Source organism: Rattus norvegicus, chromosome 7 (assembly GCF_021556685.1).
Source record: "Rattus norvegicus strain SHRSP/BbbUtx chromosome 7, alternate assembly SHRSP_T2T, whole genome shotgun sequence".
Lineage (NCBI taxonomy): Eukaryota > Metazoa > Chordata > Mammalia > Rodentia > Muridae > Rattus > Rattus norvegicus.
Genome location: NC_141540.1, coordinates 82,262,685 through 82,289,000, shown reverse-complemented (window position 1 = coordinate 82,289,000; position 26,316 = coordinate 82,262,685). Strand labels below are relative to the sequence as shown.

At 38.7% G+C, this 26,316-nt stretch overlaps 1 protein-coding gene across 15 annotated transcripts in view; it reads right to left on the bottom strand.

Annotated features, from left to right (window-relative positions):
* Oxr1 (oxidation resistance 1) overlaps positions 1–26,316 on the bottom strand; it is a 434,885-nt gene that overhangs the window by 356,370 nt on the left and 52,199 nt on the right. For 12 of the 15 annotated variants that reach the window (NM_001197907.2, XM_087555486.1, XM_087555482.1 and 9 more), the window contains 1 exon segment: positions 2,447–2,603. In NM_001197907.2, the coding sequence (NP_001184836.1) occupies positions 2,447–2,469 (23 nt within the window). In that variant the 5' untranslated portion in view covers positions 2,470–2,603. 15 annotated transcript variants of the gene reach the window in all.

Genomic DNA, 26,316 nt, shown 5'->3' with positions numbered 1-26,316 from the left:
TGAAACAGATAAAGCTCTCCCTCCCTGGGACTCTAACATGGGCGGGGTTGAATGACAGCACCCTGGCATCGACTCTCCCAGCTTCAAACCCCAACATGAACATCTTTCACTATTTCAGACATTTTGGGTGCCTACCAGTGCACTCTGAATTTAGTTTTTTCTTTTGGAATGAAGGGATGTGTTTTCATTAAATTGCCTATTTTGCATTTTTTACTCATCCCCACAGCGTCTATTTGCAGAACACCTACCAACTTGTGGCAGCCTTGACAGACAATTAAGCTGCAATGAAGAACTAGCTCTCTTGCTGAAGTTCACCTTGTTTCAGGTGACCCTAAATCAAATCAGCCCATCACAGCAGGGTGAAGTGAGGCTCCCTAAGACAGAAGCCTGTGTCAGTCATGTGCTGTGACTACGTACTGGGTCATACCAGATTCTGAGATCTGACAGTCACATCTGCTTTAATCCCTCATCCCCTAATGCCACTGGTCCCTTTCCTCCTCCATTTCTTCATCCTCTTCCTCCATTCCTCCTCTGCCTCCTCTCCCTTCTCCTCCGTGACCACCCACCTTCCTTGATGTACTATTTGTTTTCTGCTTATTTCATTTAGTCTTCTGACTCTATGTGCATATGCCCACACACATGTGGAGGTCAGAGTCGACACTACTTGTCTTCTTCAGTTCCTCTACACCTTAGTTTTTGAGATCATCAATTCAGGTAGAGTGGGTGGTCACACGCCCCATGCATTGCCCTGTTTCAATATTTTAGGCGAGAATTGTAGGAATGCACAACCAAGCTCAGCATTCCACATATGGGTACTGAGGATTTGAACTGAGGTCATCTTGTTTGAGTGGCAAGTACTTTCCTCTCTTTAGCATGTGTATGGTCTTTGAAGATTGATTTCCCACACTGTTGCCAGGGTAAAATTCTTTTTTAAAAAATGGGTCAGGATTTTTCACAGATTCGAAAAGATTATCAAGACTTGGAGAAATTAAAGTTCTTTTAAAAAATATAATGATAATTTCATTTTAATAGAAATATAAGCGTAAATTACATTCTGTACTGATGATTTACCATTTAAGTATTTCATTAGTGATATACAGAATATATTTTAAATCTCCTAATTCTATTGATTTATGTATTCATTCATTCATTTATGCATTTATCTATCCAAATGAGGCACCCAACACTCAGGCCTAAAAAATCCAAGGACACATTCTATGGAAGCTATTAAGAATTAAGTTCTTCAGAACACTGCACTAAATTTAAACAAATAATTATACCCTTTGCCCTAAATAAATCCCTTACTTATCTAAAAATGAATTCACAGAACTACAACAAATCAGCAAACAAATCCTGACTCTGATGCCATTTCCGTTTGCAGAAGAAAATGAGATGAGTTCCTAAAGAAATTCGGAGTTAACAGACGGCTCTTACAGTCGTGTATTAAATACTGACACTTTTCTTTCTTTATATTTAGATACTTCACAGTGCCATTTCTTTACACCAAAAAGAACTCTGGCGTTCATTCATCCCTCGACATTACTGTTCCTCACTGGTATAGAAAAGCTGTTGACTCATAGGAAATTATCTTGCAATTTCTTGTTTTTATTGTCACAGACAAGATTAAGCAGGAACCGAAAGCCAAAGATGAGCTACAATGGAGCTATTCGGAAATATGGACCTACGATGGAATTTTGAGTTCTTCTTAGTTTCACTTAGTTAGATTTTTTTTGAGACGTGAGGCCTAAAGAAAGGAGAAACTGATGAGCAAACATCTATTCTCCATGCAAGGCTGCGTGGTTGGTTTATTAGTCCTCGGTCAGAGAACAGATACTTGTGGGAAAGCACATTGGAGAGATACACTCTTCCAGTTTCCTGTTCCCCTAGTGTGGGAGAGAAAGCTATTAGGTGCCATTGATGTTTGGTGTGAGGCTTGGACCCTTTCAAGAGTCCCCAGATGTCATAGCACTGAAAGGGGATGATGAAAATCTCACAGGTCCCCACCCCTAGATGAAGTACTACACGTAATCAATAACTACCGAAACAGAGAAGGAATCCGAAGACGAGCCACTAATAGGTTATCCAATCCCATTTGGTCAGCCCTAAACACATATGAACATGAGCAACACTAAATAACCCTGCAGGTGGTACCGATGCATATGTGTAACAATAATACAGACTAAGTAGTCATGAATTTGAGGAGTGGGGAACACAGGGAGTTGAAGGGGAGGAGAAGGAAAGAGACCGGATGAAAATAAAGTAACCATATACCGAATTATCTAAAAGTAAATTAGAAAGAATAAAATCTCTTCTCCCTCTTAAATAAGACAATCAGAAAGTTCAGTTTTTAAAATACTATGCCCAGGTTCCAATAGGAAAACTTTCACGAGCCCCTGCTTCCTGTGTACATGTATTTGTTCTTGAGATTAGGATGTAATTCACTCACCATGATAGATTAGATACAGACATTGCAGCAATCTGTGATGGAATCCTGGAGAGTCCAAGTAGGGAAGCAGTATGTCCACTGGACAGGACCACTGCCACTTTCCACTCTGCCCTTGGAACAGGCACAGACCACTTACTTATTCAGGGTTTGAGAGGACCTGAGGAGAAAACAAAAACATTGATGTTTCTAGGACAGACTCTTAGGAACAGCAATAGATCCCTTTCACCAGACTGGAAGCCACAATATAGAGAAAGACATACCAGGGTATATTATATTTTCTTAAGGCAAACAAGATGCCATCCATCAGTGATAGAATTAAAATGACCATATGAATGGCTGAATTCCCTACCTATAAAACCCACTGAATGGTGACCGAGATAGTCTTTCTCTGAAGTAGGGAATACAGAGAAGAACCCAAAGTAGTTTTAGAGGAATCTACTTTTTAAGTTAGTTTTACACACTTGTGACAAAAGTGATCAAAATCCTGATTTTCTTACAGCAGAAACACTAAAAGACAAAAAATGTAAGTGGATAAATAATTACAGAAAAACACAAAGACCTTGGTATGAGTCATGATCACATTATTCATCTAACAGTAACACAAATCCAGTCACTGCTGCTCTGTGTAAATACCATGGAGGAGAGAGGTGGAAGGAAGGTTTTTACATGACTAATATCACTGCATACAATTTTTCTAATATCTATTATATACATTGTCCTATATTTTAAACCAAATTTTTCTCAGAGAACAACTAACTCCAGAATTCTATTTTCACTTTTAATAGCTCGGGAAATTTTCTACTAACCTAATAAGAATATTTATTGAGTATATACTATATGAACTAACAATAGCATAGATATAGGCTTGCAATAAAGATGAATGACTCTTAAATAAGACACTGATCCTATTTCTAAGCAATATTTTATACAAAAAACTCCATTGTTATAAAATGGAGTAGATATTCTACAAAAGCCACCGCACGGTACATACTGGCAGAAAAGAGAGTCTTCCAGCTCAGTTACAGAGATCTGAAAAGAATTTCTAAAGAAGAAATCCATAAATTACCACCAGAAAGCTTAGTTAAAAGTTTAAACAATCCAATGTCCTGGTGCATCAGCAGACTAGTTTATTTGTCTCTTACATACAATAACTTGAAGCACAAAAGTCCACGGATAATAGGATAACTCCACTGGATAAAGAATCTTTCCTTCGTGTTTCAACATATATGTTCTCTTCCTGACCTTATTCTGTTTGCTGAGCTCCAGTGAGTGTCGTACTCCAGCAATCAGAAGGGAGAAAAAATTAAGAGATTATGTGCCCAAACGTTTACATGTAACATCTCTACCTGAATTTTATTGATTAGAATGCTTAGTCATCTGGCCATGGTTAAGCTAAAGGAAGAGGTGAAAATGCTGTGGGTATCTGTACATTCACATACACTCTAGCGTGTCTATCAAAGGGGAATGTGGAGCCGAGAGTGAAAGAAAACTATCAGAGTTTCTCTCCACACTCAAAATGCAGTACCTTGACCCTGGAGTAGTTTGTAAATGCTGTGCCCTTCACAGAAGGATTACTCATTAGAAGAGAGGCAGAATCAGCCTATGAATGGCTAATAATTTTGCAAGTATACTTTATAATAATGTTAAAGTTCATTTTTTCTAGATAGGTTAATGGTCAATGAATAGGTATTGTGCCCAACTACTTAGCCCTTAAAAATAAGTGCTGTGGATCATGTGATAGAATAATTATGGGTGTCAGTTGATTGGATCAAAACCCACCAAATCAGTAATACACATGGCTGGGTGTGCTCTGTGGGGTCAGTTTGTAGGTTAGGCCACTGGGCTCTACCTTAATCCATTGAAGGATTAAAAGTTTAAATCTGTGATTGGGAGGTAGCAGGACTATGGGATGTGGGAACATGGCTGGAGGACCTTGGTCTTTTTGGGTTTCTCCTTCAAAGCTTTGCCTTGCCAACTCCCTTCTGCTACAGATTCACTCTACTTCCTTCCTGTTGCCATAAGATGAGGAGCCTCAGCCACATCCTCTGGTTGCCATGGTGACCTGCCTCCCCTGGGGTCTAGATTTAATGGAGCCAAGGAATATATACTAAAGTTCTGAAATAATGGTGATCTAAAACAAATCCTTCTACACTTACATATCATCTTATCACAGCAATTTAAAACTAATAAAGAAAAATGCAAAATGATAGAAAAATTTAACATGGAATGAAGATTAATGAATAGATTTGTATGAGTGCACATGAGTCACTATGGTGATGACAGGGAAATGAGTTTAATTCTAATGAATTACAATTTTGACCAGAAACTGACTGCCAGGACAATTTTGGTCCTCTCATAGAATAAGCAGTCATGAATGCCTACATCCTAAACTGTCTGAATACATTGCAAAAGAAACTGTTGACTACACACCTTCTTTGGTTAAATATTAAGACATGTAGCTAGAGATTGCTAAGAATATAGAAACTCTACCTTGTGTCAACTCCAACAGCTATCCTCAACCTTACATAGCTCGACATTTCTCAGGAACTCAGTTACCAAGAGATATCAATATCAATATGCAATATCAGTATGCATAAGATGTTTTCCAGTCCTATACATTCTTCTGGATATATTCGATCTCAGCTTTAGAGAGCTGCACGTCTGGATGGCATTATTTTAATACATAATCAAATTACCTTTACTGAATTATAATAGGCATTCTTTCCCAGACATTCCAAAGAAAGACATAATTAGAGAAAATAATAAGCAAATTCCACAACTATGAAATGAGCTATTGGGTTTATTAGAATAGTCGCCAACACAAAAATACTGTCTTTATGAGCATTCACAAGGACACGTGCTGTTAGAATTCAACACCAGAAAAAATATTATTCTCAAATTTGAGCATGAATTTATAACTTTCATCCAAAGGGTACCATAATTAAAAACCACTATCAGTCCCTTCACTGCAGTGAAATATTATGTTCGTGTTAGATGAAACCTTTCAAAACATCTGAAGTGAAGTGATGTCCCCGAATGCCCAGGCAGATTGGCGATTGCAAGTCCTCCTTTTTGATCATAGTTTTAGTATGACATTAAGGAAGGCAGCCTGTGAACTTAACAAAAGGCCCCACCATTAATATAGTCATTAAAATCATGAGTGGCTCTTGAACATAATGGATTACCAGGATAGTGTTTTAATAAACTACTTAAACATCTATTATTCATAAATAAGATGTTATGTTTCTAATCCAGTTGAAGAAACACCATCTTTTAACAAGCTCAACTAGTTGCAACAACTTTGCAATACAGTAACATGATATTCACAGCAAATTTGAAGTGGGTTTATTCACACACACACAAAAAAGCCATTTCAAAACTTAGTCCTTTAAGTATTTTGTATCATTTAAATCTAAAAACTCCATGAATGCTTGTTTGAATCATGTAATATAGAATAAACCAAGTTGCATAGATCCAATGTTTGAGGTCATAAAGCTATAAAATATTACTTGAAAAAAAGAAGTACAATGTTTAAAGGTTTGGGCCATAAAAACACGTATGCTAACTATATAAATAAATATTGCATGAAAAATGCCAACTGTACATCATGAATTACAGTGCTTTGTTCAAAGAAAAAGAGATCTTGGGCCCCAAAGGGATACCATATACAATATTCTAACTTCAAAGCAATGATCCATTCTGCTCTAAGTGATATGTGGTACTGGTGAGGAGGTGAAGCATTCATTCAAATTCTGCTCTAAATACTGCAAGACACATGGGGCATAAATGAATAAAATGCACTGGTCTGGAAAGGATATGCTTCCATTGAGGAGTCAGAACAGATTTCAGAAAAGCAAATCATCATGGAATATTAAGCTCCCGATGTGTACATAATTCAGATGTGTTTGGGTATCACCTGACACCAGCGGTCTCTTTCATTCTTGGTTTACTCATAAACTAACTCTATGGATGAACATTTTAAATCCTAGTCTCTCTGGTCTAATGGAGCCTACCTGCTGGCTTGCAAATCCTTCATAGACTAGCACTGATTATTGTCAGTCACCCAACACACTAATCTCCATCTACTCTCATTTATCTACAAACTCAGGGGATGTGTAAAGGATCCACTGACCCTGTGAATCCTTGGAGCAATTCTTCTTTACTTTTTTGAATTAATTTGTATCAAATAAAATGTATTTTATTTGCCCTTCCCTAAATAACCTATCAATTTAGAAAGAAAAGGGCTTGATTCTTTTGTATCTAAATTCTTGAATATTCAGAGTTTTTCTGGTATTAATAAATCTAGGGAGAAGCTTGAGAGTGGACCATGGTCAAACAGAGAGACATGATCTAATTTGTTGGACAATAATAAATCCACAAGCTACATAAGTTTTACTGACTAAAATTTGCCAAGGAGTCCTGATTTCACTTAACACTGGAGTCATCTTACACGAAGGCCAAAGGAGGGATGAAGAGGCTGCAGAGTTCAAAGACATCTCACTGAAGGCAGAGGCAGAGTGCTGACCCGGACACACAGACTCACTGTGGGTGGTTGAAAGCCCTTTCCACAGACACAGTCTGAGATCTGTTGCAGTCACATGGAACTCAGCCACTTCAAGGCAGTGGTGGTTCAGGGCAGAGCAGGCTCAGGGAAAGGAGCAGAGCGATAGATGTAGGACCAGGTAGAGACCCTGCAACTCAACTAGGTCATATTAGCAACAGGCACGATGCATCAGGATAGCCAAGTGTCTGATGCATGTCCGTTATATGATGTATGCACAGCATGTTGGATGACAGGTCAGCAGTACTACTGTGTGTCCTTGTTTTAGTTGTCTCTCCTTTTTTATTTGGATGAGGACGTTATCTGGGTGGTCTGATGTGTTTGAAAAGCTCACAACAACAATATGCCTAGAGCACCCCAGTTTACCAAATTTAATAGATTGCCCTTTCCTACCTGCAGGACAAATTTATCATCTGTGTCATACTAGACAGAAAGTGGCTTCTTGTTCACAAAATGAGAGAGAGGTTGAGTTATTCTGCCCCGTAGTTATAATCAGCATAGATATAATTGCTGTACTGCAAAATTGTCACTTGGCACAAGGAATAGCCTGAAATCCATCATTTCATAATAAATGGAGTACTTCTGAGGAACATGATAACCCAAACCAGGGCATGGGCTGATCTCTCAGATTCAGAATAGTTCTGCCAGCCCAGACCCACAGAGTACCTGCCCAGCCACACAGGCTACACTGTGAAAACAAATCTTGCAGAATAGCTCTAAAAACCACCCGAGAAAGTACCTCAAGCTGTAAGATAGCAGCTGCTAGCTGTAAGATAACAAGTCTTGACCACAGAGGAACCCAGAGGAAGAACAGGTCTGTCAGTAACCCTGCAATCTCATTCCTATGGGCAACAGTCTTATAATCCAGTTTTCACTCCTCTCAACAACAGACACCAACAGGCCTCTCTGTTAAGTGACCTGCTGGGAGACATTCCCATCTCTTCCTGCAGACATAGGCCTGAGGAGCCCAGTCTCAGCTGGAGACCATGAAGTATCTGTCACCCAGCTCCAGAACGGGGCAGTTCATCCAACCTGGGAATACACATGGTGATTCGGCACTGAATCTAAAGCCTAGCACCATGCCAGTCAAAGCTGAAAAACTAAGAATGAATGTCTACAGCTACAAGAGTAAATTACTGAGTCATTACCGCTGCCATTATCTTTTCTCCTATTATCTTTTTTTTTTTGGAATTCATTATGAGGCAGGCAATATCAAATTTTTTCATGAATTAAAATCTGTACATGACTTTTATAGGTACTAATAACACCAATGAAAAATTCTTCAAGATACTTACTAAAAGAATTGTCTTTTCTTTACAACTATAAAATTTAATTTTTGTTCTTTTATTTTGAGGTCATGTTTAAACATTTGGGACTTCTAAGATGCTTATTGTTCCTTTCTAAATGTACGCATATTTATTTATTTGTTTGTTCTTTTGAGACTGTGTCTCATGTAGCCCAGGTTAGCCTAAAACTTGCTACATAGCTATATAGTTGACAATTACCTTGACATTCTGGGAAGGTAAACTCTTTGCTACCACTTCTGAGTCCTGCATTTGTAGGCAGACAGCCACAATGCCTGGTTTTATGTGGTGTTGATGTCAATTTGCCCAGCAATACATCTGCGCTAGGCAAGCACTCTACAAACTCAGTTACATCTCTAGCTGAAACTAGTTGTATTTTAAAGCTATTTTATCCTTACTCAAATCTGTTTATCAAGTATAAATTATGTTAACTCCAGAGCATAATTCACTTTGCAAAAACCATTTTGCCTCTTGATTCTATTGAGAACATAGGCTAGTGGTATAATATGCAAATTACTATCTTTTTGTTTGCAAAGTAGGGTCAAATAATCATGACATTCTAGCAATTTCTGTAATCAAATAAGTTTTATCAGGATACAGAAATGTACCCCTCCCTAACACCTGAGCAATTAAGATCGGCATGGATATAACCTCTACAAATGTTCAAGAACTTTCCAAGCTGGTTTTATACCCACTGACAGCTACCCTGAAACTACTATCTTGGCACAGGTTGAAAAATCCCCACATTTGAAACTTGAGATCAGCACAGATGGTAACCTTGGAGACAAGCTAATGCAAAGCTTCATGTGTCCTCTCTCTACAGAGCAGCTGTCTTCGTTGCTGTACTGAAGTCATTTCGTGGGCATTATTAGTATTCAATTAGATATGTCAGTAACTGGTCTAAGGCACTGATTCCTGAGATCCCATTGTACAGATAGGTGACTGAAACATGCTCCTCAGAAACAGCTCCCACCTCCAAATTTAGGAAGTCTTTGTCATATTCAAAGAAATAATTGACAACGACCTTGGAGCAATTTTAAAACACATTACTAGCGGAAACAGAGATGAGTCCAAAACCTGCTTGCTATTTTTCCTTCATCTAGATGACTGATTGTATAATATACTGTTAAATATGTCTAGACAACTTCATCTTATGTTCGTATGAACTACAAAGGCATCGTTCTAGCTGCCCATTGAACCCATCTGTTCTGACCCTGTTTCTCTACTGCCGACAGCTTTCCCTGCCACATCCTAATGATTCATTCTTTTGTGTGACCCTGACTGCAGTCTCTGCTAGCTAAGGCTAAGGCTATGACTTAAAACGATGCTGTTTCTCTCCTTTGCTCCCAGGACAAAGCCAACCAAGCACTGCTGCAGACCCACCCCTTCCCCCTTCCAGCACCCATGGGTGTTTCCTGATCTTCTACTCAAAATTCCCGTCTCCAACCTGCCTGCCGGGATTCAACCAAGGAACCCATCGCCTTTGGTCAGAACCTGCTCCATCCTTGTGGATTTCCCTTCCTGGAGATGAGCATTCGCAACTTGACCTTTGCTTCAATGACGTATCAATCAACCCTTTCCCGAGTGCACATGCTTCAAAGTTCAACCTAGTGGGAGTTCCCCACCTACTCACTAAGAATGGCTGGGTTTTTCTCTTGTTTTTTGTTTTGCTTTGTTTTGTTTTGTTGGTTTGTTTTGACTTAGTTTTTCCTTCTACCATGTATATCATGAAAACAAGGAAGTCTATCTCTTCCCAAGGTCAAGTCTGCATGATTTTTGGTCACTTTTTAGCCATTTTTTTCATGCTCATTAACCATGAGTCATATAAAAATTTTCAATGAACCAACACTAAAAATGAAAAGGAATTTCTTTAAAGCACATCTATGTGCAAATGCAAACCTTTAGCATTTAGTGGGGATCACTGTGGTCTGACGAGAACCCGAGCACCAGTGTTTTATGCTGCATACCTCCAGGTATCATCAGCCGGAATTCATTACATTTGCTCTGAAAACTTGGCCTTTAACACTATAAATAGCACTCAAAACCAAGATGCAGATGCATTCAAATTCCCTGTTTAGAAGCTCCCTCCCCATGACACACCATCACTTAAATATACTCTCAATCTTCTTCCCCTCTGTCTATTCTATGGATCCTCTCCACTCAAATTCAATGCCCACTCTTCAGTGAAATGATCTCCACCTAACATGGAAGGCTGGGTACAGCACTCTGCACTTTGGAACAAGTCAGAAATCAAACTAATTCTCAGCTCCAAACTCCCTTCTTCCAGGTGCACATTATCAGCCTCAAGAGCAGCACTAAAATATCAAGCATTTCAAAGAGTACAATCTGTCTAAGCCAGCCAGTCCTTTCAGGTTTTACAATACACTTTGATGAGTCACTAAAGATTCAATCCCGTGTGGATGAGCCAGTCAAAAAGACTGCCAAAAATCGGCTTAATTAAAAACAGAAAGAAACAAAGCAGCAGATTGAATTTTAAAAAAAATATATTTCAAGTAGAAAAAAAACTCTTAGACACATTAAATGAATCTTTCTGTACTCTCGGAACATATGCATTTCAACATTCAGAATTAACTTTGAAGGAAAGAGGAAAACTTCCGGTAAACAATGTGTTTAGGAACATCACACAGGCTACTAACAGATGGATTCCCACCCCCAAGCCCAAAGATTGCTTCAAGGTCGAGCACGGCACAGCCCAGATTGAGTGGCCAGCCTTCATCTGAAAATGCCTCCACCCCTCCGGCCTTGTAAGTCCCTTCCAGGAGCCTGGTTTCTCTCGGAATAAACTAGTCAACTCCACGTCCATATGGTTCAAAACAGACAGAAAGATCATTGTGTTCCTACTTCCAGGAATCTCCTTCTCTCCTTGATTAAAAAATTTATAAAGTCCAGCTTAAGTATCAATAATTTAAAACTCTGTAAAGTTTCAGTCTCATTACATATTGTCAATATTAGACCTCTCAATTTTCCTTCATATCATGGTTTCTCTCTCTCTGAAAGAGTAGCACTGTTAGTAACAAACACTATACTATTTAACTACATAAGCTAGAGTAATCAGCCTAAGATATTTGCAATCTGATTTTTTTTGGCCATGGGGATCGACAATATAATTTCCTAAAGTAAAAATAATGGTAACAAAGTGTATAATACTTGGGTAGAATATAATTGCTTGTGAATATTTTGGAACATATACAAAAGCAAAAGAAATTCAATAGTTATTGATTCATTTATTTCATCTGGGTTCAACTAATTCTACAAAATTATTAACGTTTCTTTATTTTCAACAAAGGTATCTACATAAAAGATGCAGATTTGAAAAAGCAAGACAGACAGACAGGCAGACAGGCAGAGAAAAAGAACCTTGTCAAAGAGAAACTTGTTCAGTGCCAAATGGTGAGTCCTGAAATCATACACAGAAGTGACATCAGATGAACTGAGCAGATTATATTTAAGAATGTAGATGTATGTACAAATATGCCTGGAATAACAGAGGCCATGGAATTTGGAGGAGACTGGGCCTGGGCCTGTGTATACGGAAGGATGTGGAGAGAGGAAGCAAGTAATATTATTAAAATCTAAAGGAAACATTTTTTAAGCATAGAAAAGAAAAGAAAGAAAGCAACCTTGCTTGGAAGAGAAGAAATGGCTCTATCAGCGGGGCGGCCCCACAGATAGGAAGCACTCAGAGAATGCCAGCTTCTCAGGGATATGTTAGTTTCACAGTGAGGAATTTCCCACAGATACAGACTCCAAAAAATTCTCTTGCACATAACTCTTTTGCTTCAGCAAATGCTTTGTTTTTCCTTTAGGGCATTACTGTAAAATAACATGATCAAAATCAGTTTACATCTCTGACCTGTCACTGAGTCTGGGAAGGAATTGACTTGCCCCAGAGCCTCTGACTTACAATTCTCCAAATGCATACTTTAAAGTTGAAAGCAAAAGAATTCATGTGTGGCGTGTGTGTGTATGAAAGTTTATGTGTGTATGTATATAAGTAAGCGTATGTGCGTGTGAATGTTTATGTGTGTGTATGTACATATGTAAGTGTATGTTCATGTGTTTGTATGTGTATGTATATATGTCTATGTGTGTTTGTATGTGTACATATTTGTGTCATACATGTGTATGTGTGTGAATATGCATATGTTTGTGTTTGTATGTATATGTGTGCTTGTTGGTACATACATTTCTGAAGTTATTTTCTTCTGCTACATTGAAGTTCCTTTAGAGAAGTGGGAATATATGGCTTACTGTTCCCTTTTACACTCTAGAAAGTTTAATTGTATGTTAATTTTACTTGTCAATAGCTGTGAGTCTGGAAAGATTGTCTAATGAGGAAACTGCCTTATTATTTTTTATAAAAGAACAATTTACTATTCTAAATATCTTCTTTTATTCCTCAATCTCATTCAAGACATGTTAACCTTAATTTATAACAAATACCTGCTTAATATGTTCTTCATGACATATAGAATATTTATTTGTTAGATAGCAGTCTTAAACTCAAAATATACTTTAATTAGTGGTGATGATTGTTTAAAAACTATATTTAGAAATGGCCTGGAAAAATATTGACATGCGACCCCCTGTAAATGAAATATATAAAAAGATAAAAATTAATAGCAGGCATTACAACATTTTCTACTCTCTTGAGTCGAAAGAGATGTCAAAGTTTGTGTTTACTCGGTACCTTCTCTGTCTCTGTTTGCTAATCTGTGCACTAAGAGTGCACAACTTTGCCTAATGTGACTTTGGGATTTACAAGATTTGCTGCAAAAGCTTTGCAAATATCTAAAAATGTCAAACAATTCAGAGGCTTACAAGGAAAGGTTTGAGATGCTCACACTGTAGCAGGCAGGAGAAAGTCAAGTTATGCTTTTCTTTGGGATTCTTGGTGCCTTTGCATTCATTTATTCAACACATGTTCAAAGGACAGGAAGAGTTAAATGTGTCATAATTATAGTAGAGAAAAGGAAAGCATCGTGTCACTATGTGATTAGGTCTTATTAAAGAAAAAAGGCACAAATTATTAAAGGGAAATATCCAAACCCAAAATAATGAATGTTTTGAAGAAAAATAAGTCTCTCGAAGTACTATGATTTCAGATATGATCAGAGAGGGCCTAGCTCAACAGAGAGGAGATTTGGGGAGAAAGTTCAAAAGGGAACAACTTCAAGTCTTTCTAATATGAACATTTATGAACATTTAAGGGTCGAAAATATATCAAAAATAAACTCTGAATGGTTGAAAATGTGTCAAAAATGAAAACAGGATGTCTGCTATCTCAGGTAACAGTTTTAAAGCACCTTATTATGCACACCTGTTCTGTGTCAAAGAGAATAACTCAGAGATAATTATAACGTTTCTCAGTGAGTCTCTTGGCAGGTCACTATTATGACTTCTTTGAATCAGAACATTTCCTTTCTTGTCTGTCATTAATAGTTGCTCTAACCATGGGCTATCGCCTGACAACTGCCCCAATCTCAGGCTATTTGCTGACGTCTGCTCCAATCACAGAGTACTACCTCCTGACAGCTGCTCCAATCACAGACTACTCTCCTGACAGTTGCTCCAATCACAGCCCACCTCCTGATGGCTGCTACAATCACAGGCTATCTGCTGGCAGCTCCTCCAATCATAGACTGTCTCTTGACAGCTGCTCCAATCACAGGCTTTCTCCTAACACCTCCTCCAATCATAGGCTATATAGGTTGGTAGCTGCTAATCACTGCAGCAGGAACATCAGGGACATAGTGAAAGGGTTTAAAGAAAACAGGTTCTTTGAAAAATTTTGAATGAATGATGATTCTAAATCTTCCATACAGAAGAACGTTTTAGTATAGTTTGTAAAATATTTTTGTCATCTTACAAAACTTTTGTAAAGTTGATACTGGGAAAAGAAATGTTTAAATGCAAAAGACGTTATTACACATTAGATAATAAAATACTAGTATTTATTGGGCTTCGTTTTATTTACATTTTATTGTATTTATACACCACAATGTCTAAAGTGCTTATCATATTTCTAAGTTTGGTTGTTACACTTTGTTTCATCTGGCCCTTCAGGCTTTAAGTTCCCTGTTTCAGTTTCATCACTTTAACACTGGAGAAAAGAGTAGCTCTTCCTTGGTGTAAAACTGAATGCTGTGCTTAGATTTAAGAAGGAAGGCAGAGCAATGCAATGAGGCAACAGCCCCTTTCACTATGACCCTGATGATCCTGTTGCAGTGATTAGCAGCTTTTCGGAGACAGCATGTGATTGGAGCAGCTGTCAGGAGATAGGTTGTGATTGGAGGAGCTGTCAGGAAATAGCCTGTGATTGGAGCTGCTGTTGGGAGATAGCCTTTGATTGGAGCAACCATCAGAGGATAGCCTGTGATTGGAATAGCTGTCAACATATAGCCTGCGGTTGGAACAGCTGTCGATGACAGACAGGAAAGGAAATGCTCTCATTCAAATGTCATAATAGTTATTTTGGTACGGAGATGGTGTTGATGGGTTCTACTCACTGTGGTGAGGGCAGGCAGTATAAAATTCTCTAAAGAGCTGTTCAAAGTCATCGTTGAGGGCGGTTTGTGCTGTATGTCTCACTTGTTTGCTCGAGATGGTTTGTTCTTATGTTTCATCTATTTGTTGCCTGTGTGCTTCACCTGTTGTTAAGTTTATCAGTGCACACAGTTGAACATGTGCAATGAAGCAACAACCCCCAATACTCGTTTAAACCAGTTTCCAAGGAAACAGAAGAATGGACATTCACTGTGAAGAGGAAAGAGAAAATTCAAACTACAGATCTCTCTGTAAGAACCGGAGAAGTAACAGTACATGTAACAAAATACCAAGATAGAAATCATTTGTGTTCCCTTATTCTCCCATGCCAGCACCTGAGACAGGTTGCAGCCCCACCGGAGCCCATGCCCCACCTCTGATTCCCAGTCAGAGAATCAGAAAGGCAAATTTTCACCATCTTTCCTTTCCTCCAACCTATTCCTAGCTTGGGAACAGACCACCTGCTATAGCCACTCCTCTCTCTGTGTTCACATTCAAATGAAACTAGCCAAATGTCCTTTGGCATTCATTCCTCACCCTTTCCTGTTGTAGCACCTCCCAATACCACAGACAGCCTCTCCCTGGAAACCCTCTGTTTATATCTGCCACAGAATCAGATCCTCAGGGCACACCAAGCTTTCTTCCTTCCTATGGAGAAGACCCTGCCATTCTAGCTAAATCCCCATGCCTTCAGGCCAGGTCCCATTAGAAACAAGTTCTACCCAGAATCCACTATGATCACAACTGGCAGACATTCTGAAGGACACCTTACCAGGCAGCATACAGACATCACACACTCTTAAAGGCCAGAGAAGGCAACAGGCGCCAATGAAAAGAAAATGTATCAAAAAAAAAAAAAAAAAAAAAAAAAGCCCAGATCTCAATTCCTAGATTTACAATAATCTGAAACCCAAATGCCTAGACACGGGAATAAAAACACAAGCATTTTCAGAATCTTGCACAGCAGGGAGATAGAACCCAAAGAGACCACCTCCAATAAACCAACATGGCCCCTGGTTGAGGGATGGACCAACCACCCATCTCAAAATTTTTAACCCAGAATTGTTACTGTCTAAAGGAAAGGCAGGGACAAAGAAATGGAGCAGAGACTGAAGGAAAGGCCATTCAAAGACCACCCTACCTTGGGATTCATCCCATGCACAGACATAGAACCCTGACACTATTGCTGATACCAAGATGTGCTTGCAGACAGAAGCCTAGCATGGCTGTCCTCTTATTGAAGGAGCTGAAGGGGATTGCAACCCCACAGGAAGAACAATAGTATAAACAAACTCCCAGTGACTAAGACACCAATCAAAGAGTATGTATGGGCTAGTCCAAGGCCTGTGCTACATATGTAGCAGAGGACACCCTCGTCTTGCCTCAGTGGGAAAGGATGTAATTGATCTTGTGGAGGTTTGATGCCCCAGAGAAGAGGGATACTAGAGGGATGAGGTAGGAGTGGGTGGGTGGAGGAGTACCCTCTTAGGGGCAAGGGGGAGGGATATGTGGTGGTGAGACTTGTGGAGGGGGAACCTGAAAAGGGGGACAACATTTGAATTGTAAATAAATAAAATAATTAATAAAAATAAATATCTGTAACAACCACTCAAAATTGTAATGGTGTTACCCATAATTACAGGTAAACATGTTATAGTAATTTATATGTTTAATGCTACACATAGCAAATGTATTGGTAAAAATAAACACTTAAGATAGGAAAATGTAAAAAAAAAAAGCACAAGCAATAACACCCAGGATAATATATCTACAAAGAAAATTGTTAATCTAGAAAATGCCAAGCAAAACATGTAATAATAGAAATAGAAGAAGAGAAGGAAAACAAACAAGCAAAAGGCCCATGCCAAAGGCACAAAAAATATTTTCAACAAAATCCTGGAAGGAAAATTTTCTGACACAATGAAAGAAGCGCCTATCAAGATAAAAAGAGCATATAAAATACCAGACTAGGAAGGAAATTCCCCAGGATAGATAAATAATAAATTCTATCTGACTGTGCTGTTTGGTTTTATGTCAACTTGAATACAGAATACAATCATCAGATAGGAGGGAACTTCTTTGGAGAAAATGCCTCTATAAGATCAGGCTGTTGGCAGGCCTGTAGGGCATCTTCTTATTTAATCAGAAGGGTCCAACTCATTGTGGGTGGTCCAATCCCTGAGTTGGTGGTCCCAATTTCTTTAAGAAATTAAGGTAAGCAAACCATGAGCGAGCCAGTGAGCAGGACCCACACCATGGTCTCTGCTTCATCTCTTGCCTCCAGTTCCTACCCTGTTTGAATTTCTGTTCTGATTTTCCTTCCTGATGAACAGGATATAAAATGTTAACCAAATACACCCTTTCCTCACCAAGTTGCTTTGGTGATGGTGCTCTCAGCATAGCAACAGTTACATTCACTGAGACATTGACCACCACGGGTTAAAGCTGGATCTCAACAAGGAAAACGATGGAAAGCTTGCAAAGTCATGAAAACTTAATTCACTACTAAATAAAAAATGCTTCAAGAAAGAAATTAAAAAACTCTTTAGAATTAAATGAAAATGAAACCAAAATATACCCAAATAGATGGGATACGATGAAGGTCCTTCTTGGAAGCAAGCTCATAGCACAAAGGGCCTATGTTAAAAAAAATAGTGAGCAATCACATATTAGTAATTAATAGCACACCTGAAAGCTCTGGAACAAAATGAGGATGCAATACCCACAGGGAGTAGAAAGCAAGAAATATCAAACTAAGGGCTGAAATCAATAAATGGACTGAAAGACAAAAGCCACCTGATCATCTCATTAGATGCAGAAAAAGCCTCTGACAAAATCCAACATCCCTCCATGCTAAAAATAGTGGAAAGAGTAGGCATACAAGCAATATATGTCAACATGATAAAGGCAATTTACAGCAATCAGACAGCCAACATTAACCTAAATGGAGAGAAACTCGAAGCATTTCCACTAAAATCAGAAACAAGACAAGCTTGTCCACTCTCTCCATAACTAATCAATATTGTACTTGAAGTCTCAGTTATAGTAATAAGGCTACTAAAAGAGATCAAGGGGCTACAAATAATAAGAAAGAAGCTTCCTAAATTACATGCATATATGAAGGTGATCTAAGTGGAATAGCCAAACAACAGAGACCTTCAAGCCCCAGATGGACAATACTCATTGTCCACTGAAGCCTCCAGATCTAGAAATGAGTGACATCTAACTACTTGTTGGCCAAATAGTCTCCATGGGAACCACAAAACAATGAGTGATTTCCAAGGCTCTAGGATAAGGTCCCATTGCTGAAGGTGACACCTCATGTGAATTCACATGGAGAAGTTGAGCTCATGCCTACCTGAAGCCTTCACTCCTAGCTATTAGCATTCAGGGTACTGGAAAGTATTCTGCATGCTATAAAAGGAGAAAGGTACATATCAACCCAGCTACAAGAATAAAGGTCATAAAGCACAAGAAATTTAAGGGATAACGATTGTCTACCATTGGTATGAACTCAGTAGATAGAGCAGTCAGTATGGTGCTTGCTGTGTGACACGGTTTGTAATTCTAATGCTGAGGAAGTGGAGACCAAAAGATGTCAAGGACTTCTTGACCAGCCAGCCTATCTACTCAGTGATCTCTGAGTCTTGAAGAAATCCCATTCCAGGATGGAAAGGTTCTGACCAGTTAGCAGCATTGGCTGTTCTTGCAGAGGGCTTAGGCTCAGTTCCTATCATCCACATCAGGTGACTTTGAATGTCTGCAACTGCAGTTCCAAGGGGTAATGCTGTCCTTTGGCCTCAGCAAGCATGGGCACACATGGTGTACCTACAGACGGACAGGCGCACACACACACACACACACACACACACACACACACACACACACACACACACACACACACACAGAGTAACTAGACTTGTGCATTTCTTTAAATATAACCAAACTCCAATCTTACTATACCTATATTTAAATATTTGTTTTCCGCAATGGGATGTTACTTTAGACTTTTAGATAACTGTTCATAATTTTATGTTTTCCTTATATACAATCTTAAATAATGAAACAAAAATTCTTCTCAAAATGCTCTAACTCATGCAGAATTGGAAATTCTGTGCATACTTCCACATAACAAAAGGTGATTGTCTGATTTTCCAGTGGAAACTGTGTCTTCTGCTTCTTCATTAGGGAGACTCATTATTTTTTAATTAAAAATTCTAGTGTTTGGAACCCCAATATATTTAAGAATTTAAGTAACAATTCTGGCAATGTTTCAAACTTTCTGGACCAAGATTATTAGGCATTGCTGGGCTGTCCGTAATGAGCAGAATAATAACAGAAAGATAAATGCTGAGTAGACTGGACACACCCTGGTACCCTGCTTACCATATGTAAAATCGAGGGTTCTATATCTGATAATGCCAACCTTGTTTCCTGTAGGTCAAGGAAGCTGAACTACGTGACTTGGTGTGCAGCACGCAAACAAAGTACTTTATGATCTCTCCATCATATTCTGGTTTTTCTTCCCTCTCTTAAGAAGTTTGTTCTAACCTCAAGTTACATTAAGTCAAATTTCAACTTATTTGTATTAGTCATAAACCCAAGAGTGCAGAATATATTTAGGCTATAAAGTTCTACAGAATATTTTCACGGTTCTAAATTAATTAAATATACGACATATTAGAGATATTTGACTTTTAAAAAACCACAATTAAAATCCCATCTGGAAAAAAGGCATATTCATGAATCATATTTGTACTGTCATGTTAATTACAAATCTAAATATTTTCATTCTTGCTTTATAATTAACAAATTATTTACCAATTAGAAAACTGAGTAAGCATAACTGCTTAAATTTACATCCACCAAATGTAAATAAGTTGGATTTACTAGAGGCATATTATACCCTATCATCATGTTATAGACATTTACCCAACAGCATATGAATTAGTTTCAGGGAATCTTAGTAATGGCATTGGTTTATGTAAACATTTCCAAGACATTATGTAGTTGTTATGACCCAGTAGTCAGGATAAGAAATACTGAAATGCTTTTCAATCTGCCCCAGTACCAAAAATTCTCCCACTTGATATTTATCTCCTGAGGTTGGCACAGCAGTTCCCCCAAAGCACACACTTCCAGTAGAGGAGGTTGAAGGCAATGTCTTGAGGCCCTTAACCCCTTCCTCACAAGAATGAAATGTAGGAGGTAAGGGAAAAATCAAACTGTGCTCTAAATTACAACCCAGGGTTCCATGTAGATTGTGATGCATCTGTTTGAGCTTACGCGTCAATATGCATCAACCTATATTGAACAGTGGATTGAGATAGTGACACACTACTAAGGAATTTGTCATTTAGGCCTAAACAATCTGATTTATGTATGACTACATTCCAACCCATTGCACCCAAGTGACTCGCACAATGGAAGACACTGCTATAGGAATTTCTGAATCCCTACAAGAGAATCGATGCTCCTCCCTACACTGACCAGTAGAAGAATCACCAGCAAGCCATGTGGTACCCTCTTCTGTTCCTGTTCTATCCCATCACTGTATGTGGCTTGGAGGAACTGAGTCCCACATCTCCTTTGTCTCTGAAACTTCTACTTCATTTCCATGGTGTCAAAGAAAAGCGATACAGGCACCGAAGGTATCTTTTTAATTTTTATCATCAGTGTCTAGATAGCCAGGTAAAAATTTACTTAGAAGCCAAATACAGTTCTTAGTGAGAAGAATTACCACTTAACCACTTAGATTAGTGGGCCCTCTGAATTAATCCTGTGAAACTAATTATACTGACTGTGTCACACATTCACAATGGGACAGCGGCACAACAGAAACGTAGGTACACACAGCATCATGTCTCCCATTTAGAATGGTGTGAGTAAGGCTTAGCCTTCAGTGCTGGACAATCAGGAGGGCAGTGTGAACATCAATGTCATAATGTGCATGCATTCAAAGCTTTTGAGCATGTACTGCGCGCCAGTGTTCATCTTGGAACGTGCAGACTAAACACAATGAAATCACATCAAAACTCGCAGGATCAGTGAGTGGTACAGATATCAATGAGGTGCTAAAATGATCGATAATTTTTTACCTGGGGTCTAGAAGTGACCGTGGATGCAAAGCCAGTGTACATCTCATGGCTAAGCAAGTATCCTAAGTAGGCTCTGGGCTTTTTGAAGGTTGAGACTTTGTGGGTAAGTGAGAAAGTCAGTGTTTCAACAGAGAAATAACTTGTGCAAAGGTCACCTAGTGTGGGATTATAAAGGGCCTAGAAAAAGAAATGCTTTAAAGATTGCGTGTGTGAGAGAGAGAAAGAAGGAAAGGGGGGAGAGAGAAAGACACTGGTTCTATGTCCTAAGAAGTTGTGACTGAAGTTCCTGTTTATTATTGACGTCAGTGCAAAGCTACTGGAGGATTCGTGAGCAGAAATGTGCCCTGAGATGGGATGATAAGCACTGTCTTTTTCCAAGACGGAAGTTGAGTAGGAGAACAGATAGTAAGCTTAAGGAAAAGGGTCAGCAGTAAATGTGGAACCCCCCCCCCAACAAAATTATATGAACGTAGGAGTGGCCACAGAACAGGGGGCCATGTGACAATGCCAAAAAGTTATGAGACGTGACCTAGAGAACGTTCTCTCAGTGTGACCTGGACCCTGGCCAGAGAGCATTCCCTCAGCGTGGCCTGGACCATGCCTGGAGAGTGTTCCTCCAGTGTGGCTGGAAAATGGTTGGTCATGCTCCTCTGGTGTCGTGTGCACAGTGGTTAGTGAGCTGTTTTCTATAGTGTACCCTGGTGGTTAGCTCAGGGATTATTATCTATCTTGTTTTATGACAATAAACTTAAGGTTTATATCAACTTGCTGTAGTTGCTGCTGTTGTTTTTGTTGCTGCTGCTGGTTATTTCCAAGCTGGAGAGCACATTTGGAGTCTCACTGAAGTATATAGGCATTTTACCTCTGAGCTACATGCTCTGCCCTCTACCTATTTATTTTAATGGTACTCAAAATCGGTACTCACGGTTAACATCACATTCATCATCAAACATAGGAAGTTTCTCCTTTGCTCGGGAACAAGATTAGAGAACCTATTTTTCTCACTTCTGTTTAGTACTATGTTAAAAGGTTTGTCCAGGGGAAGAGAGAAATGAAATTAATGGTGTAGAGATTAGAAACCGAGAAATAAAACTGCTTATAGACAATAAGATCTTGTGTGCATTTTTATTACACGTAAAAATCTAAGAATTCTAAAAAGAAAAAAAAATAATCCACTATTCTCTAACTTAACGAATTGAGATTTTAGGCCATAAGCTCAATATGAAAAATTCAGTTTTTTTCTCTGTACACAGAAGTGAACATTCCAAAAAGAAATCAAGAAAGTAATTCTACTCATAAAGTAAAAAATTTACTGTTTAATTCACTTAAAAGAAAAACTACACAGTGTGGAAAACCAAAACAGTTAAACATTATTGGAAGAAATGAAAGACCAAATAAGTCTCTCTCTCTCTCTCTCTCTCTCTCTCTCTCTCTCTCTCTCTCTCTCTCTCTCTGGCTCTGGGCCAAAAGCTCGGGCTCTAAGGACTTCATTCCCGCCCATAAGCCCTGTGCATTCCATGCAATTCTTGCAGAAAACTCCTGGCTGTTTTTCCTTTGGGAAGGACTTCCAGTCCCCACTGTACCATGAGAGAACAGTGACAACAGCATTGAGATGCTCGAGTCCCCAGAATACAGCAGTGACCTAGTTCAAAGCCCTGCTCTGTGGCCTAGTGAGTCTCCAGAAGACTTGTTTTCAGCATGGAGTCTTCAAGCCCCTAGTCCTCCACATGCAAAACCTGATTTCAGATTCTAGTCTCACCATATACAAAACGAATGCAAAACACATCGTGAATCTAAATGTAAGTACTCATATCATAAAGCCTTCAAAAAAAAAAACCCACAGGTAAAGGTCTCTTGACTTAAATGAGGTATCATGAGAAGCTAAAGAAAAGAAGACAGATTTCTTCAAAACTATATACTTTTCTCACTCAAAGACACCTAAGTTTGGAACTGTAACCCACGAGATGGGGTAGACTGTTTCTAAACACTGTGGGCACTTAGAATACAGAATGTATATATTTAAAACATCTTAAAATTCAACAGTAAAAGCTGAATGACTCCATTAAGTTTTAAATAATGAAATTTAAGTTAGTCACAATGTTAACATGTTGAAACTATCATTCATATATGGTGACATGTAAAATGGCTTAGTTACTATGGCAAACACTGAGAAGACCCAGAATTGAAACATAGAATTATAGTCTGACCCAGCACATTTACTCCTGGGCAAGAATATTTAAAAATATTAAAAACTGACACTAGAACATTCATGGAAACACTTTTACAGCAGACGAGGAGTAAAAGCAAGTATTCCAGAAGTAAACAAAAAGCACTATGCCCATGCACTAGAACACAACTCAAACGCGAAAAGGAACGATGTATTAATAATATATGCTACGACATGGATGAAACTTGAAAACATTCTGAACAAAGGAATCAGACACAAAGATCCTATACTGTAGTATCTCGTTTATATCTAATGTCCAGTACAGGCATCCATCCACACAGAGAGAAGACAGGCCATGGTCACAAAGGACTGTGAAGAGGAGAGTCATAAAGTAACTGCTAATGGCAAGAAGTTAATATAGGGAGTGTTAGACTATTCTAGAACTAAACGGAGAAAGTGATTTTTAATGTTTTGGAAGATACCAAAAAATTCACTAAGTTGTATATAGATAGGGAAGGAGCAAATTTCATTGTATATTTTAATTTTTTATTGGTTATTTTATCTATTTACATTTCAAATGTTATCCTTCCCAGTTTCCCCTCCACAAACCCCCTATCCCATTCCCCCTGCTTCTGTGAGTGTGCCCACCCACCCACTCCTGCCTCATCACGCTAGCATTCTCTTATGCTGGGGCATGGAGTCTTCACAAGACCAAGGGCCTCCCCTCCCACTGATGCCACATAAGGCCATCCTCTGCTACCTATGCAATGGGTCCCTTCATACTCTTTGGTTGGTGGTTTAGTCCTTGGAAGTTCTGGGGGGGGGGGTTAGTTTGTTAATATTGTTGTTCTTCCTATGGGGTTGCAAACCCCGTCAGCTCCTTCAGTTCTTAGCCTCACTCCTCTATCAGGGTCCCCATGCTCAGTCCGATCATTGTTATTTTAAATGGTGGCATGCTACCCAAAGAAGATCAAGTATGGACACACATGGCACGCCATATATCAATTATACGGTGTACATCTCCAAACCCAGTTTTCCCTCTCTTTCCCTACCATTTTCCGCTTTTTGCCTAAGCACTTGCAGCATCGTGACAACAAACTGCTTGGGCACCGCCAAAACACAGATTCATAGGCATAAAGCAGGAGCAGATATCAGGAAGTATAGTCAGTGTCTTAACACTCATGCAAATGAACCTCAGGTTTCTTCCATCAAATCTAAAACGGGAGAACAGACTGGAAAACTTCCAGACCAAAGACAAAATGTAGCAAAGACAGAACCTTGAGACACAGAACACCTGGCTCTAATCTCGGAGCTGCAAATTTATTAAGTTCCTCTTGACTACTTCCCCTACTTGTTTTCCAGACTTGATTATAAATTCCAAGCCCCCATATGAGTACCTACGTTATAGAAAATAAATTAGTGCACATGGGTAAGAGGGAAGCTCTACTGTGCTCTAAGAAACACATATACAATGAGTAAAAAAAAATCTCCTTAAAGATACTATTTCCCTTTGCAAAATAAAACACTACCAGGTAATGGTTGCAGTTATTTCTTTCTGTGATCCAAAATAGGTAACTACAAAGCCACAGCATATTATATTTATATTATCAAACTAGTATTAAATTCATTTAAAATAATCATATAATTTATTTTATACCTATATATGAAGCCTTGTGAAAACAAGTTTGCAAATAAATTAAATATAGCCATACAAGTATTTCTGTGACAAATTAATCCATAACAGCAGTAACTTCGATTGTTACCATTTGAAGCTTTGAAAATATTGCATCTTAATCATGGGAAATTATTGGGAATTGTTAATGAAAAAAATGAATGAGAAATATCCAATATCACTACATCAATTTAATTTTGAGTGTTTTATTGATGTCATGTGGTCAGAGTACCGTAGTAGGGCCTTTTGTTTTTGTATAAAATGTTTGTTTACTTGAAGGCAGGAGATAAATGTTAATTATGTAAAAAATACATCAAATAATATTGAAGGAATAGTCAATCACATACAAGAACCAAGTGAGTCTTGAGCGTGGCTCACTCCCTGTACTGTAGAGAGTTGTGGGCAGTGTGCCACATGAGGTCACTGCACTGCACTCAGGGTAACTCCATCATCTCAGCTCTGTTCAGTGAGTGACAATTCCTTCCAGCATTTCATGCTTTTCATCTGTCAACTGTTATTTCTAAGAAGCCATTTGATCAGTATTATAAAACCTGCCTTGCGGAGATTACAGACATTGACTATTTCTGAGTTCTTAGAAGTTTCCCAGAAGCCACCACGCTTTTCTTTGTAGAAAACCTCCTGATGGTTTTATCAAGGTCAGACCACGCATTAAGGCTTCCATTGCTGATGAAGAAGCACCAGGTATTCATCTGGGGATGTTACAGCTGATCACCCCAGCAACAGAATCCAGCACTGTTTAGCACTGTTCTTCCATTGCAGAAATGTATGTTCTTATGAAGTCAAGCCATAATCTATATTTTCCTAATACCCATTAGTCATGAACCCTAATCTTAGAGCATGAAACAGCATGCCAAGGTCATTCCTGGAGAAATTGTTGGGGAGATAATGTTTGAATCCCACAAATAAACATTGCAAAGCATTTAGTTTGGGTGTCAGATAAAAACGCCTAGTTACATCAAAGTATTAAGTCTCAAGAAGCTACCACACTCAGCCCAAGTAGCAGCCTCAGCACCACCTGGCTGCATGTGTCCCTAGAGAGAGATACTTTCTATAATGCAACTTCTGTACTGTTCCACTGAGAGACTGAGCTGAAGCAAGTACATGAAGCCAATTCTACTTTGAAGCATGAATGGTTGTCTGAAGTAAACAAGTCCTCAACTGGAATCATAGTAAATACTTTAAACTCAAGTAAAGATAACTATGAATTTTCAACATTTTAATAAAGTGGGAGAAATAGCTGAATATGGGTAAGCTGTTAACTAACATATTTGCTGTGGCTAAACCATAGGCTAGATCTGAGGGAAGTCTAAGTGGTTGGCCATGGGAAGAAGCATCCAGCATTAGGCATAATGTCAAGATGGGTAACACCTGGATATTTTTCTTCATTGACTACTCATGAGACAAGTCTATAAGGCTGATATTATTTCAATTTGTCTGTCATTGATGAAGAAATGAAAATATAATAAGTTCACTTTTATGA